The sequence below is a fragment of the Oncorhynchus kisutch genome, linkage group LG12 (assembly GCF_002021735.2).
Source record: "Oncorhynchus kisutch isolate 150728-3 linkage group LG12, Okis_V2, whole genome shotgun sequence".
Taxonomy (NCBI): Eukaryota; Metazoa; Chordata; class Actinopteri; order Salmoniformes; family Salmonidae; genus Oncorhynchus; species Oncorhynchus kisutch.
The window spans coordinates 15,132,030-15,148,504 of record NC_034185.2 but is presented as its reverse complement, the minus strand read 5'-3'; the positions used below and the strand labels follow the sequence as shown (position 1 = coordinate 15,148,504).

The following is a 16,475-nucleotide window of genomic DNA, read 5'->3' as shown; positions in this document are numbered from 1 at the left end:
AAAGGGGGACCATTGACATTTGTACTGACCTCTTTCTGACTTCCCCGGTATGAAATCATGGACTTGTATTAACTTAGGTCTCTATTCGACCCGCATCGTGGAAGTTCAGGTTTACATTTTTTTTATCAACGTTCTAGCTTTTTTTATGACTTGTTAAACAAAATCATTTATCAGAGTATTGTATTAGTATAAAATATAATTTCCCACCAAAAATAGAAAACAATATAGCTCAGTATTTGTATGATTTATTTTTGTTGTTTTTGCTCATCTTTATAAAGTGTGCAAACAATTCCAGTTGTGATTGATTGTATCTATCAATGACCACAGTACGGTGTTATGCTTAACGTTTTGGTGCTTTATAAAATGCCTGCCACCATTAACACACATATTTAACTGATGCTGCAACAAGCCACAAAGAAGGCTATTCCAAGATTCTATAAACATGTCACCTGAAATTTACTACCACTAGTGAACACGGTTTTAAAGACTGGGTCTTGTACAGTAATCTGAGAAATGTGGTGTCTTCATGTCACACACCCCCGGTGTGGTCAGGAATATGGCGAGGTTGTCATATCGATGTCAGACCCCGCTCCCCCCACCATCACCACCACTTTCAGCATTTTGCAAATCATCATGTCAGTTAGGTCTCCTCCTGCACCCTTCCCTCATCCAGCAGTCTTGCCCTCTCTGCCGGGTTGCGCTCCTCTTCCTCCACCATGTTGGCGCAGCATGGAATCTTGGCCAGCAGGGGGCGATGAAGTCCATTATAAAGCGCTGCACCCACCAACAACACAATGAAACCCAGAACCTGTAAACCATGGAACTGCTCCCAGCCCAGAGCCAGACTGACCACCCAGATGACCACGGTGCGCAGACTGTCCAGCACCATGCGCGTGGTGGCGCTGATTTCCTTGGTGACGGAGATGCCGGCGAAGTTGAAGAAGGCGATGGACACTGTGTTGCCGAGCAACGCCAGGATGATCATGGGGTTGTGGCCGATCTGGCAGAAGGCGTCCAGCGCGTCCTCGAGAACGTGTCGGGGGTTGTTGCTAAAGCTCCCCACCGGGATGTAGAAAAAGGGGATGAGGAGCAGCGAGAGGATGAAGAAGCCAAAGAACCCTAGAGAGATGGAGATGGAGTCTGGATGAATTACTAACGAGCTACAAACATTCTGTCTTTGATACAGCGTTAAAGGTGACAACACAGACATGATTATTTTCACAGAAACAAAAGAGAAATGTCAAACAGGTTACTAAGTACTACTTGCACATGTAAAAATCTGGTTGCTACGCTTGCATATCTTCACTGTAGGCTTCACAAACACCACTGCTACATTCTGTAGCTAGAGTTATACATTAACCCAATGCATACACCCAGAAACGTATATGTTCACAGTACCTTCAGTGCCCACGGCCCGTAAAGGATGAACGTCATGCTTGTAGACAAACTTCTCCTCCAGAACCATCTGGACAGCCGCAATGACCTGGGCCATTATGATCAGAAGATCACCTGGGGGTCAGAAGAGATGGCCTTTACATGGTAGTTCCTCATTGGATATTTGTTTTGGCAAGATGTTGCTGCTGAGGGAAAACAAGTCTCTGGAGAAGTAAAATGTAAATGGTAAAAAGAAAATTTTGACTCCAACTCAATCATGGACCTTGTTTGAATTGAACACCATTCAAATGTATCCTTCCTTCCAACTTTCCTTTGGATAATCACTGATCAGACAACACCTATTTCTTTTTTAGGTTGTAGATCAGCTTTAATATTACAGATGCAGTTGAAGTCAGAAGTTTACATACACCTTAGACAAATACATTTAAACTCATACACTGAATTAGTATTTGGTAGCATTGCCTTTAAATTGTTTGACTTGGGTCAAACGTTTCGGGTAGCCTTCCACAAGCTTCTCACAATAAGTTGGGTGAAATTTGGCCCATTCCTCCTGACAGAGCTGGTGTAACTGAGTCAGGTCTCCTTGCTCGCACACACTTTTTCAGTTCTGCCCACACATTTTCTATAGGATTGAGGTCAGGGCTTTGTGATGGCCACTCCAATACCTTGACTTCATTGTCCTTAAGCCATTTTGCCACAACTTTGGAAGTATGCTTGGGGTCACTGTCCATTTGGAAGACCCATTTGCGACCAAGCTTTAACTTCCTGGCTGATGTCTTGATATGTTGCTTCAATATATCCACAATTTTCCTTCCTCATGTAGCCATCTATTTTGTGAAGTGCACCAGTCCCTCCTGCAGCAAAGCACCCCCACAACCTGATGCTGCCAACCCCGTGCTTCATGGTTGGGATGGTGTACTTGCAAGCCTCCCCCTTTTTCCTCCAAACATAACGATGGTCATTATGGCCAAACAATTATATTTTAGTTTCATCAGACCAGAGGACATTTCTCCAAAAAGTACGATCTTTGTCCCCATGTGCAGTTACAAACCGTAGTCTGGCTTTTGGCAGTTTTGTAGCAGTGGCTTCTTCCTTGCTGTGAGATGTTACCCCACTCTTCCACCAAGTTCCCAAAAATGTCTGTGGGGGGGGGGGGGGGGCCCAGGCCCTCACCCTCCGATCAAACAGGTCCCAGACGTGCTCAATGGGATTGAGATCCGGGCTCTTCGATGGCCATGAAAGAACACTGACATTCCTGTCTTGCAGGAAATCACACACACAGAACAAGCAGTATGGCTGGTGGCATTGTCATACTGGAGGGTCATGACAGGATGAGTCTGCAGGAAGGGTACCACATGAGGGAGGAGGATGTCTTCCCTGTAACGCACAGCGTTGAGATTGCCTGAAATGACAACAGCTCAGTCCGATGATGCTGTGACACACCGCCCCAGACCATGGCGGACCCTCCCCCTCCAAATCTTTCCCACTCCAGAGTACAGGCCTCGGTGTAATGCTCATTCCTTCGACGATAAACGCGAATCCGACCATCACCCCTGGTGAGACAAACCGGGCTCCTCAGTGAAGAGCACTTTTTGCCAGTCCAGCGACAGTTGGCTTGTACCCGTAGGCGTCTGCCTTACAACAGGCCTACAAGCTCTCAGTCCAGCCTCTCTCAGCCTATTGCGGACAGTCTGAGCACTGATATAGGGATTGTGCGTTCCTGGTGTAACTCGGGCAGTTGTTGCCATCCTGTACCTGTCCCGCAGGTGTGATGTTCGGCTGTACCGATCCTGTGCAGGTGTTGTTACATGTGGTCTGCCACTGCGAGGACAATCAGCTGTCTGTCCTGTCTCCTTGTAGCGCTGTCTTAGGCATCTCACAGTACAGACATGTTCATTAATTGTTTGTTTCATTGAACAAGCATGGAAAACAGTGTTTAAACCCTTTACAATGATGATCTGTGAAGTTATTTGGATTTTTACAAATGATATTTTCAAGACAGGGTCCTGAAAAGGGGACATTCTTTTTTTCACATGCTGAGTTCACATGAAATTAGTTGCAAAATGAATAGGAAATATAGTCAAGACGTTGACAAGGTTATAAATAATGATATAAATTGTGTCCTTCAAACTCTGCTTTCGTCAAAGAATCCTCCATTTGCAGCAATTCCAGCCTTGCAGACCTTTGGCATTCTAGTTGTCAGTTTGTTGAGGTATTCTGAAGATATTTCACCCTATGATTCCTGAAGCACCTCCCACAAGTTGGATTGGCACTTCTTAAGGTCAAGCTGCTCCCACAACAGCTCAATAGGGTTGAGATCCGGTGACTGTGCTGGCCACTCCATTAGACAGAATTCCAGCTGACTGCTTCTTCCCTAAATAGTTATTGCATAGTTTGGAGCTGTGCTTTGGGTCATTGTCTTGTTGTAGGATGAAATTGGCTTCAATTACGCGCTGTCCACTGGGTATGGCACAACTTTGCAAAATGGAGTGATAGACTTCCTTCTTCAAGATCCCTTTTACCCTGTACAAATCTCCCACTTTACCACCACAAAAGCAGCCCCAGATCATCACTTCTCCCCCACCATGCTTGACAGACGGCGTCAAGCACTCCTCTAGCATATTTTCATTTTTTCTGTATCTCATGAATGTTGTTCCGAACGCCTCAAACTTCCATTTCTGTCCATAACACTTTTTTCCAATCTTCCTCTGTCCAGTATCTGTGTTCTTTTGCCCATCTTAATATTTTATTTTTATTGGCCAGTCTGAGATATGGCTTTTTCCTTTGCACCTCTGCCTAGAATGCCAGCATCTCGGAGTTGCCTCTTCACTGTTGACGTTGAAACTGATGTTTTGCAGGTACTAATTAATGAAGCTGCCAGTTGAGGACTTGTGAGGTGTCTGTTTCTCAAACTAGACACTAATGTACTTGTTCTCTTGCTCAGTTGTGCACCTGGGCCTCCCACTCCTCTTTCTATTCTGGTTAGAGTCAGTTTGCGCTGTTCTGTGAAGGGAGAAGTACACAGCGTTGTACGAGAACTTCAGGTTTCTTGGCAATTTCTCTCATGGAATAGACCTTCATTTCCCAGAATAAGAAAAGACTGATGAGTTTCAGAAGAAAGTCCTTTGTTTCTGGCCAATTTGAGCATGTAATCGAACACAAATGCTGATGCTCCAGATACTCAACTAATCTAAAGAAGCCAGTTTTATTGCTTATTTAAAATCAGAACAGTTTTCTGCCGTGCTAACATAATTGCAAAGGGATTTCTAGTGATCAATTAGCCTTTTAAAAGGATAAACTTGGATTAGCTAACAACGTGCATTGGAACACAGTGGTGGTTGATGCTTGATAATAGACCTCTGTACGCCTACTTAGATATTCCATTAAACATCAGTTTCCAGCTACGATAGTCATTTACAACATTAACAATGTCTACAATGTATTTCTGATCAATTTAATTTTAAAATGGACCAAAAAAAAGTAATTTTCTTTCAAAAACATTTCTAAGCGACCTCAAACTTTTGAACGGTAGTATGTGTGAGATATATACACACACACACACACACACACACACATTCCCCCTTTACTCTTTTCCCATAACTCTACCACCCCTCCCCTAATTGGAGCAAACTAATGGACAACAATACTTAAGCTTACACTGACAGCTTTGGAAAGCTTGCGTTCACATATACAATCATGAGTTAGATCTGTGAATAACTCAAGTGTGAAAGAAGGGAAAGATTATTTTCGATCAGGACCCTACCTTTGCCACTAAGTGGCTACTCATTATACTCTTAACAATGTGTCCTAACCCAGGCATACCATTGACACAGGAAGTATTCCCTTCCAACCACCATTCTTTCTCTCTTACCAGTGATGACCTCGCTGAGTTTGTGTGAGTCATCCTTGTTTCCGCTTATGAAGTCGGCCAGGCCCACCATCACCAGGCCCAGAATAGTGACAAAGATGCCCGTCCACTGACTGGCCACCAGGCGGCGCCCCAGGAAGGCCACCGACAGCAGGCCCGTGAAGATGATCACCGCCCCACGCAGCATCTGGAAGCTGGAGGCACTCGTCATGTTCAGGGCTGGGGAGAAAGGATAGAGTCACAGAGGGTAACAGACAGACCTTGGTTCAAATAGGATTTGTTTTATTTCTTGTTCCAGGCTGTATCACAATCGGACGTGATTGGCCCAGCGTCGTCTGGGTTTGGCCGGTCATTGTAAATAAGAATTTGTTCTAAACGGATTTGCCTAGTTAAAATATATATACACACACACACACACACACACTACTCTGGATGGTTCTGACTTAGAATACGTGGACAACTACAAATACCAAGGTGTCTGGCTAGAATGTGAACTCTCCTTCCATACTCACATTAAGCATCTCCAATCCAAAATTAAATCTAGAATCGGCTTCCTATTTCGCAACAAAGCATCCTTCACTCGTGTTGCCAAACATACCTTTGTAAAACTGATCATCCTACCGTACCTCGACGTACCTTGTCATTTACAAAATAGCCTCCAACACTCTACTCAACAGATTGGATGCAGTCTATCACAGTGCCATCCGTTTTGTCACCAAAGCCCCATATACTACCCACCACTGCGACCTGTGCGTTCTCGTTGGCTGGCCCTCGCTTCATACTCGTCGCCAAACCCACTGGCTCCAGGTCATCTTCAAGTCTCTGCTAGGTAAAGCCCCGCCACATCTCAGCTCACTGGTCACCATAGCAGCACCTACCCATAGCAAGCGCTCCAGCAGGTATATCTCACTGGTCATCCCCAAAGCCAATTCTTCCTTTGGCTGCCTATCCTTCCAGTTCTCTGCTGCCAATGACTGGAACGAACTGCAAAAAAACCACTGAGGCTGGAGACTCATATCTCCCTCACTAGCTTTAAGCACCAGCTGTCAGAGCAGCTCCCAGGTAACTGCACCTGTACATAGCCCATCTGTAAATAGCCCATCCAATTACCTCATCCCATACTGTATTTATCTTGCTCCTTTGCACCCCAGTATCTCTACTTGCACATCTACCATTCCAGTGTTTAATTGCTATATTGTAATTACTTCGCCACCATGGCCTATTTATTGCCTTACCTCCCTTATCCTACCTAATTTGCACATACTGTATATAGACTTTTCTACTGTATTAGTGACTGTATGTTTGATTATTCCATGTGTAACACTGTTGTTGTATGTGTCGAACTGCTTTGCTTTATCTTGGCCAGGTCGCAAATGAGAACTTGTTCTCAACTAGCCTACCTGGTTAAATAAAGGTGAAATGAAAATAAATACAAATATATATAACAATAGCCTGCCTGGAGTGGCAGATGGGTGGGGGTTGCACTTTTGGAACTATTCAATTGTCTCAACTAGAGGTCGACCGATTATGATTTTTCAACGCCGATACCGATTATTGGAGGACCAAAAAAAGCCGATACCGATTAATCGGACGATTTTTATTTATTTATTTGTAATAATGACAATTACAACAATACTGAATGAACACTTATTTTAACTTAATATAATACATCAATAAAATCAATTTAGCCTCAAACAAATGATACATTTTCAATTTGGTTTAAATAATGCAAGGTGTTGCAGAAGAAATTAAAAGTGCAATGTGCCATATAAGAAAGCTAACATTTAAGTTCCTTGCTCAGAACATATGAAAGCTGGTGGTTCCTTTTAACATGAGTCTTCAATATTCCCAGGTAAGAAGTTTTAGGTTGTAGTTATTATAGGACTATTTCTCTCTATACCATTTGTATTTCATTAACCTTTGACTATTGGATGTTCTTATAGGCACTTTAGTATTGCCAGTATAACAGTATAGCTTCAGTCCCTCTCCTCGCTCCTCCCTGGGCTCGAACCAGGAACACATCGACAACAGCCACCCTCGAAGCAGCGTTACCCATGCAGAGCAAGGGGAACAACCACTCCAAGTCTCAGAGCGAGCGACGTTTGAAACGCTATTAGCGCGCACCCCACTAACTAGCTAGCCAATTCACATCGGTTACACCAGCCTAATCTCGGGAGTTGATAGGCTTGACGTCATAAACAGCGTAATGCTTGAAGCACTGCAAAGAGCTGCTGGCAAAACGCACAAAAGTGCTGTTTGAATGAATGCGTACGAGCGTGCTGGTGCCTACCATCGCTCAGTCAGACAACATAATAACACACAGAAATACGAGTCTTAGGTCATTAATATGGTCGAATCCAGAAACCATCATCTCGAAAACAAGACATTTATTCTTTCAGTTAAATACGGAACCGTTCCGTATTTTATCTAACGCGTGGCATCCATAAGTCTAAATATTCCTGTTACATTGGACAACCTTCAATGTTATGTCATAATTACGTAAAATTCTAGCAAATTAGGCAGCCCAAACTGTTGCATATACAGTGCCTTGCGAAAGTATTCGGCCCCCTTGAACTTTGCGACCTTTTGCCACATTTCAGGCTTCAAACAAAGATATAAAACTGTATTTTTTTGTGAAGAATCAACAACAAGTGGGACACAATCATGAAGTGGAACGACATTTATTGGATATTTCAAACTTTTTCAACAAATCAAAAACGGAAGAATTGGGCGTGCAAAATTATTCAGCCCCTTTACTTTCAGTGCAGCAAACTCTCTCCAGAAGTTCAGTGAGGATCTCTGAATGATCCAATGTTGACCTAAATGACTAATGATGATAAATACAATCCACCTGTGTGTAATCATGTCTCCGTATAAATGCACCTGCACTGTGATAGTCTCAGAGGTCCGTTAAAAGCGCAGAGAGCATCATGAAGAACAAGTAACACACCAGGCAGGTCCGAGATACTGTTGTGAAGAAGTTTAAAGCCGGATTTGGATACAAAAAGATTTCCCAAGCTTTAAACATCCCAAGGAGCACTGTGCAAGCGATAATATTTAAATGGAAGGAGTATCAGACCACTGCAAATCTACCAAGACCTGGCCGTCCCTCTAAACTTTCAGCTCATACAAGGAGAAGACTGATCAGAGATGCAGCCAAGAGGCCCATGCTCACTCTGGATGAACTGCAGAGATCTACAGCTGAGGTGGGAGACTCTGTCCATAGGACAACAATCAGTCGTATATTGCACAAATCTGGCCTTTATGGAAGAGTGGCAAGAAGAAAGCCATTTCTTAAAGATATCCATAAAAAGTGTTGTTTAAAGTTTGCCACAAGCCACCTGGGAGACACACCAAACATGTGGAAGAAGGTGCTCTGGTCAGATGAAACCAAAATTGAACTTTTTGGCAGCAATGCAAAACTTTATGTTAGGCGTAAAAGCAACACAGCTCATCACCCTGAACACACCATCCCCACTGTCAAACATGGTGGTGGCAGCATCATGGTTTGGGCCTGCTTTTTTTCAGCAGGGACAGGGAAGATGGTTAAAATTGATGGGAAGATGGATGGAGCCAAATACAGGACCATTCTGGAAGAAAACCTGATGGAGTCTGCAAAAGACCTGAGACTGGGACGGAGATTTGTCTTCCAACAAGACAATGATCCAAAACATAAAGCCAAATCTACAATGGAATGGTTCAAAACCATTCCAGGTGTTAGAATGGCCAAGTCAAAGTCCAGACCTGAATCCAATCGAGAATCTGTGGAAAGAACTGAAAACTGCTGTTCACAAATGCTCTCCATCCAACCTCACTGAGCTCGAGCTGTTTTGCAAGGAGGAATGGGAAAAAATGTCAGTCTCTCGATGTGCAAAACTGATAGACATACCCCAAGCGACTTACAGCTGTAATCGCAGCAAAAGGTGGCGCTACAAAGTATTAACTTAAGGGGGCTGAATAATTTTGCACGCCCAATTTCAGTTTTTGATTTGTTAAAAAAGTTTGAAATATCCAATAAATGTCGTTCCACTTCATGATTGTGTCCCACTTGTTGTTGATTCTTCACAAAAAAAATACAGTTTTATATCTTTATGTTTGAAGCCTGAAATGTGGCAAAAGGTCGCAAAGTTCAAGGGGGCCGAATACTTTCGCAAGGCACTGTATATTTTATTTAAATCGGCCAAATTGGTGTCCAAAAATACCGATTTACGATTGTTATGAAAACTTGAACTCGTCCCTAATTAATCGGCCATTCCGATTAATCGGCCGACCTCTAGTCTCAACTGGCAATTAATTTCTGGCAAAAGAAAGCAAATACTAATTGATCCCAGGTCCACAGACCGTCAGCACAAACTTTCACTATGATGACTCAAAAATCGTGACTTCTCGGTTATTGTGTCCAGTTCCTTAAAACAAATGGGAGACACTTCACAAGAACTTAAAGGGGAATACAGTTTAAAATTGTGCCTCTGACCATAATATTTTATAGATCATTTAGACTTTCTTGCAGTTTAAGAATATTTTTTAAGAATCAAACTCGGAAGCCCTTTTTGGTGTGAATGGTCAAATTATGAAAATATTATGTAAAGTGCGAGGGAATTAAATGGTGGCCTAAGCAGCGAGCGACACATTCCCAGAAAACTCTGGAGCCCGCTGCAACACAAAATGAAGATAAATATCAAGGATGTTCGGATCACGTACCAACATACATGATGGAGGTAGCAGTCATGTCACAGAGGGCAGGGGGGAGGAAGAGGAGGGGGTTGAAGCTCTGGCCCGTGTTCATCTTGGGCTCTGGTCTTCGTCTGTCATGACAAAGCAGCATGTGGAAGACGACCAGACAACTGAGCTCCCCCAGGAACATCCCTACGGCCTAGAGAGAGACAGAGCGATGTGAGGGGGGGGGGGGGGGGGGGGCAGTGAGCCAGAGACACACAGTTGAGACAGAAGAGACAATGACAGCATTTAGGAACCTTCCTATCAACACGATTGATAAACATCAAGTAATTCATTTAGGTCTAGCTTATATAGTTATATTCTGTGTTTTTTATGAGGGGAAGGGAGACTGTACCTGTACAAACGGGTGGGAGAATGTGTGTTCAGGAGAGTCTTTGCAACCCTTTGCGGAGAACATGTCAGCCCATCTGGGGGAGAACAGGAGAATGTTTATTAAGTTTGTTAGTGTGACATTCTTGAGCAGTCAGAAACCAATCTGTTCATGAGACCAATCTGTCTCCTTTCAAATACTTGCGCTTGACTGAGCTTGCTTTGCGCAATGGAACCAACAATATAGTCCCAAAAGTTCAAACCACACCCATCTGGCACTCCAGGCAGACTCAATCAAATGCTCAAAGTATGATACGGTGACATAGGGGTTAATGAGTGACTTAGTCATCTGTGCCTAGCTACCTGAACACCCACTGACTTTTATAGTCCAATAGGCCTGATCAGTAGAGGCATGACCAGCATGTGAGTTCTCCTTGCTGATTGAATATAGACTAAGGGCTGTGGTCACAGCGCCTCAAAGTGATGTGGCCCTTTCCTCACAGTAGCAGTCTGAGCTCCATAATACCACTGTACCCAGTTGAGTATCTGTTTGATTGACTGAATTTAGCTGTTGATCTGAGAAAGTTTTACATTTACACATTGCCAAGTCCAATAACATATACAGTTGGTTAAATCAACTCAAAAGGCTACTGACATCTACGTTTTTAATCAACAAGAGGAAACTGTCCTCAGCTCAAGATAACATTCTCCTCAGTGAAGCACAGACAGTGAAGTGTTTGGTTTCTGGTGACCGCTCTGGAAAGAAGCCCAAAGAAAGCAGATGAAACGTGATCTCTCTATTTGCTACATTGTCTCATTGCACTGAGCAAGAGCAACCATGTATTTTATACAGTATTCCAGTACAGTTGTGACTTGAGACATACTGATTGGACTTGCCTGACTAGACCACGTTGATAAAGTGCCATTTCCACATGACATAAAAAAGCACACAGTAGCACAACTACGACCTATAGGCCCAGCCTATATCACATTTTGCATGACAGCAAAAGAGAAGTTGAGACGCCAAGCCGTAGTTTCGAGAAGTCTGCTTCTTTTGTGGCAACTAAGCAAATGTGATTTGCAGAGACAGCAGGGTCCTCGCTCTTCATGTCATCAAAATACATGTATTAATCAACAGTGACACAAGAGCACGTGAAAGGTTTCCCTCACCGTGTCTGGCACTTGTCTAATGTCTAGAAATGTCACAATTTCAAATGTAGTCATACATTGCATTTAGGCACCTAAGCTAAGCTAGTAAGCAAACATACAGCTTCTAAATTCTCAACCAGGCATTGTTTACAGACAGATTGGCTTGTTGCTGACCAAAGCCATTTAAAAACAGGCATTTAGGCCTACAACAATGGCATCATGGAAATCTAGCTTTTTCCCAAAAGTACAATAAAATGTCAAGTAGCCTCGCCTAATTTAGCCTACTGTAAAATATACAAAGAGATTGAGCCACAATAATTCAGTTCACAAGGATTCAACAGTGCAATAAACACTGAGGCCCAAATCTTGATGTCTAGGACAGTGGTCACCAACCTTTTGAGACAAGATCACTTTCTGAGTCAAAATGCAAGCAGAGATCTACTGCTCCGATGTATTATATATTTTTTTTTAACATGACTTAAATGTAAGACTATGCAACATTATCCAATTAAAAACAGTTCTGTAACAATGAGGTTTGTGCAGTAGGCCCAATACAATATCACAGCATATTGGCTAAGCTTGAATTTCCCTGGTAATGTTCTTCTCAGACCATTTTGAAATTATATATTTCAAAATTGTAGGTATATGAGAACATTGGTAATACATCATTTTTTCTATTACTTTTGAGACACAATTATTATGCTCACTCAGCTGTATTTTTACTGGACTGATGGCCTGCATCTGATGGTCAGTATGAGAGGAGGGTGAGGCTGCCTCTCACCCGACTTACAGTGCCTCCTCTCTCCCGCCATAGGCTGAGAAAAGGGGACACAGTCTTCCAGCTGTTGGTGAAACTTAAATCGGACTGCATTACTTTGCCTCCTGCGCCAATTCAGGTTGTTACTCCTATAACCAGAGAAACTGAAATATTCCTCGATATTAACAAATACACAAGCCACAAATAATAACAACGCAAGCTTATCAAAACATTGCTAGACTCATTCATTACAACTGCAATGCTGGTAACGCGCATTTTATGACTAGTAAAACTGTTGGAGAAAAAAAAAAAAGTGACAGTTCTGATCGAAAACTTAAACATGAACGTAGTTATATAAACAGCAGCTCTTTGTTGTATTCGTCTAGTTTTTCACTAGTCACGGTTTTAAAAAGGTTTTAAAACTCACAACTTTGCTGTACGTTTGAGTATTCTTTTTACAGTCTATCGCTCGAGGAAACTGCAGACTCAGTGATCTAAACTATCGGATTGGCCAGCAGTAGAACTATAGGTCCACCTCATTTGCTATCTGGGACTACCGGGTAGGCAAAATTCTATCTTCAGACACAAAATGGTTCAAAATTGGAACACTTTGCCTTCCCGGCGCTAGGACTACTGAATCAAGCGCACCTACCGCGAAACGAATAACACAATTAGGGACCCAAGGCTTTATCGTTGTTGATTTTTTACATAAATGTTTGTTGAACGAATAGGAATGGCTTTGCAATCAACCAGATGCTCAACACTGGCCTATGCCATTGGCTACATCGTAGACCGTGAAATCAATTGACAACGTGAATGAAGCGTTCACTTACTTTGCCGATAGCGTGTTGATAGAGCCGGTTGTGAGCATAAGACCCGCAAGAAAGAGTTGATACTTTGTCCAAGCCATGTTGGACGTGCCGGGATAGAAAATACAACTACTAGACACTTTGTTTCAAACGCAGCGACTTGTGTTCACGCTCTCTGCCTACAGGAATTAAATCACATGACTTTGAGTGTGTCAGCTGACCGAGTGCGCACAAGCAGTTAAAGGATCGTTTCCTGTTGTGGTTTTGTCAAAGTCCGACGGGTTGCTTCTTCTTGTCATTCAGTCCGAAGGACTGTCGTTTTTGTTCCCGAAAAATGACCTTTTAGACACATACGATTATAATGTATCAGGGAACAGTTCGTATTTATGGGTGAGATATATATATATATATAGTCTATCGTAGCTGGTATGCCTCCTGGCATGGTTGGTAGATTTAAGAAAAGCAAGCAATAACTCAATCTACTGAATAAGATTCACATTCCTTTAAATATTTCACCCAGATTTTTAGCAGAGATGCAGAGAAGCATATTTAGTTTCTTAAAAACCACGAGTCAGTAGGATACATACAGTTTAAGAGGTACAGTGGGGCAAAAAAGTATTTAGTCAGCCACCAGTTGTGCAAGTTCTCCCACTTAAAAAGATGAGAGAGGCCTGTAATTTTCATTATAGGTACACTTCAACTATGACAGACAAAATGAGAAAGAAAATCCAGAAAATCACATTGTAGGATTTTTTATTTATTTATTTGCAAAATATGGTGGAAAATAAGTATTTGGTCAATAACAAAAGTTTATCTCAATACTTTGTTACCCTTTGTTGGCAATGACAGAGGTCAAATGTTTTCTGTAAGTCTTCACAAGGTTTTCACACACTGTTTCTGGTATTTTGGCCCATTCCTCCATGCAGATCTCCTCTAGAGCAGTGATGTTTTGGGGCTGTTGCTGGGCAACACAAACTTTCAACTCCCTCCAAAGATTTTCTATGGGGTTGAGATCTGGAGACTGGCTAGGCCACTCCAGGACCTTGAAATGCTTCTTACGAAGCCACTCCTTCGTTGCCCGGTCGGTGTGTTTGGGATCATTGTTATGCTGAAAGACCCAGCCACGTTTCATCTTCAATGCCCTTGCTGATGGAAGGAGGTTTTCACTCAAAATCTCACGATACATGGCCCCATTCATTCTTTCCTTTACACGGATCAGTCGTCCTGGTCCCTTTGCAGAAAAACAGCCCCAAAGCATGATGTTTCCACCCCCATGCTTCACAGTAGGTATGGTGTTCTTTGGATGCAACTCAGCATTCTTTGTCCTCCAAACACGACGAGTTGAGCTTTTACCAAAAAGTTATATTTTGGTTTCATCTGAACATATGACATTCTCCCAATCTTCTTCTGGATCATCCAAATGCTCTCTAGCAAACTTCAGACGTGCCTGGACATGTACTGGCTTAAGCAGGGGGACACGTCTGGCACTGCAGGATTTGAGTCCCTGGCTGCGTTACTGATGGTAGGCTTTGTCACTTTGGTCCCAGCTCTCTGCAGGTTATTCACTAGGTCCCCCCGTGTGGTTCTGGAATTTTTGCTCACCGTTCTTATGATCAGTTTGACCCCACGGGGTGAGATCTTGCGTGGAGCCCCAAATCGAGGGAGATTATCAGTGGTCTTGTATGTCTTCCATTTCCTAATAATTGCTCCCACAGTTGATTTCTTCAAACCAAGCTGCTTACCTATTGCAGATTCAGTCTTCCCAGCCTGGTGCAGGTCTACAATTTTGTTTCTGGTGTCCTTTGACAGCTCTTTGGTCTTGGCCATAGTGGAGTTTGGAGTGTGACTGTTTGAGGTTGTGGACAGGTGTATTTTATACTGATAACAAGTTCAAACAGGTGCCATTAATACAGGTAACGAGTGGAGGACAGAGGAGCCTCTTAAAGAAGAAGTTACAGGTCTGTGAGAGCCAGAAATCTTGCTTGTTTGTAGGTGACCAAATACTTATTTTCCACCATAATTTGCAAATAAATTCATAAAAAATCCTACAATATGATTTTCTGGATTTTGTTTCTCATTTCGTCTGTCATAGTTTAAGTGTACCTATGATGAAAATTACAGGCCTCTCTCATTTTTTTAAGTGGGAGAACATATTTATGAAATCACAATACTCTCTCGAGAAAACAAAATCACTAATACCCTGAACTGTCTACAAGTCAAGCCCCCTCAAACTCTTCACATCTTTGCTAACAGCCCATCTTAATGCCCCAACATTGACTCTGAGTGTAACAAAATAAATACCAGTACTGTACCCTTTTTTGTTTACAGATGAACATGTTTTACTGTATGGTTACACATCCTCATGATCAGTCTTCATCTATTTCCAGGAGACTTGCAGTACATACAAATCTTCTACAAGAGTTTGATGCAGTGGGTGGTGAAGAATATAGCACCAAAGCCTGCTAAACCAGCTGCCATTACCCAACACAAGAACACATTCTGGAACCTGTCTGGAACATTCAACCAACACAACATCCATATTCAGTTAGACTGATATTGTAGTATAATATAGAATGCCTAGTATTTTTACACCCTGATTGGTTTCACCTGTCTTTGTGCTTGTCTCCACCCCACTCCAGGTGTCGGTCATCTTACCATTATCCCCTGTGTATTTATACCTGTGTTCTCTGTTTGTCTGTTGCCAATTCGTCTTGTCTTGTCAGGTCTTACCAGTGTTCTTTCCCACCTTCCTGTTTCTCTAGTTCTGTTTCCAGGTTTTTCCCAGTTCTGACCATTCTGCCTGCCCTGACCCCGAGCCTGCCTGCCGTCCTGTACCTGCCTGACTCTGACCTGATCACGAACATCTGCCTGCCCTCGACCTGCCCTTTGCCTGCCCTGTGTTTCTACTAAATCATCTGAGAACTGTACTATCCTCCTCCCGTGTCTGCATCTGGGTCATATCCTGAGTCGTGATAGTACGAACTGACCATGACTGACCCAGCAGATTCGGACCAGTTCTGCAACGCCGTCTCCTTCCAGGGAGCCACCATTGGAAGACACAAGGAGTTACTTCAACGTCTTATGGAGGATTCCAGACCTTGACGGAACGCTAAGACCGTGCCTTCAACACATTACTGGAGTGTGGGAGCAACAATCCACCGTTTGTCTCAGATTGAAGGAGTTTGTGGCGCTCACGGGTTGTATTCCCATAGCCGATGGACGGCTATGGGAATTGTAGGAGGGAGAGGGAGTCTGTTCCCTGTCGCCGACACTCGTCCTCGATTTCCACCTCGCCTCCGAGGAATCCCGGAAATCCCCGAAGTCCAAATTTCCGAATGGATCCGATGTCGGCCGAAGTCTCTTCCGGAGCCCATGCAACTGGGCAGGGCTAGATTGTCTCCTGCTGAGCGCTTACGCAGACTTAACATCCACTTTTTTTTTATCTACCTGT

General features: G+C 43.1%; 1 protein-coding gene across 1 annotated transcript; it reads right to left on the bottom strand.

Moving 5' to 3' along the window:
- Window positions 1–229: 229 nt before the first annotated feature.
- On the bottom strand, window positions 230–13,316 carry LOC109900577 (solute carrier family 35 member F6). The gene is made up of 6 exons (XM_020496255.2): window positions 13,049–13,316; window positions 10,335–10,407; window positions 9,965–10,136; window positions 5,267–5,482; window positions 1,399–1,509; window positions 230–1,119 (listed from the first exon to the last, which is right to left on the bottom strand). Exons 1-6 carry the CDS (start codon window positions 13,123–13,125, stop codon window positions 641–643), a joined length of 1,128 nt encoding a protein of 375 aa, XP_020351844.2. The 5' UTR covers window positions 13,126–13,316; the 3' UTR covers window positions 230–640.
- Window positions 13,317–16,475: the final 3,159 nt, after the last annotated feature.

What these genes read in the sequence shown, in the direction of transcription:
- LOC109900577 (XM_020496255.2), bottom strand. Translation starts at nt 13,125, where the DNA reads ATGGCTTGGACAAAGTATCAACTCTTTCTTGCGGGTCTTATGCTCACA. An exon ending in ATCAACACGCTATCGGCAAA is followed by an intron (nt 10,408 to 13,048) that starts GTAAGTGAACGC and finishes GTTCTCCCCCAG; the next exon opens with ATGGGCTGACATGTTCTCCG. An exon ending in ACTCAGCGAGGTCATCACTG is followed by an intron (nt 1,510 to 5,266) that starts GTAAGAGAGAAA and finishes TCTGACCCCCAG; the next exon opens with GTGATCTTCTGATCATAATG.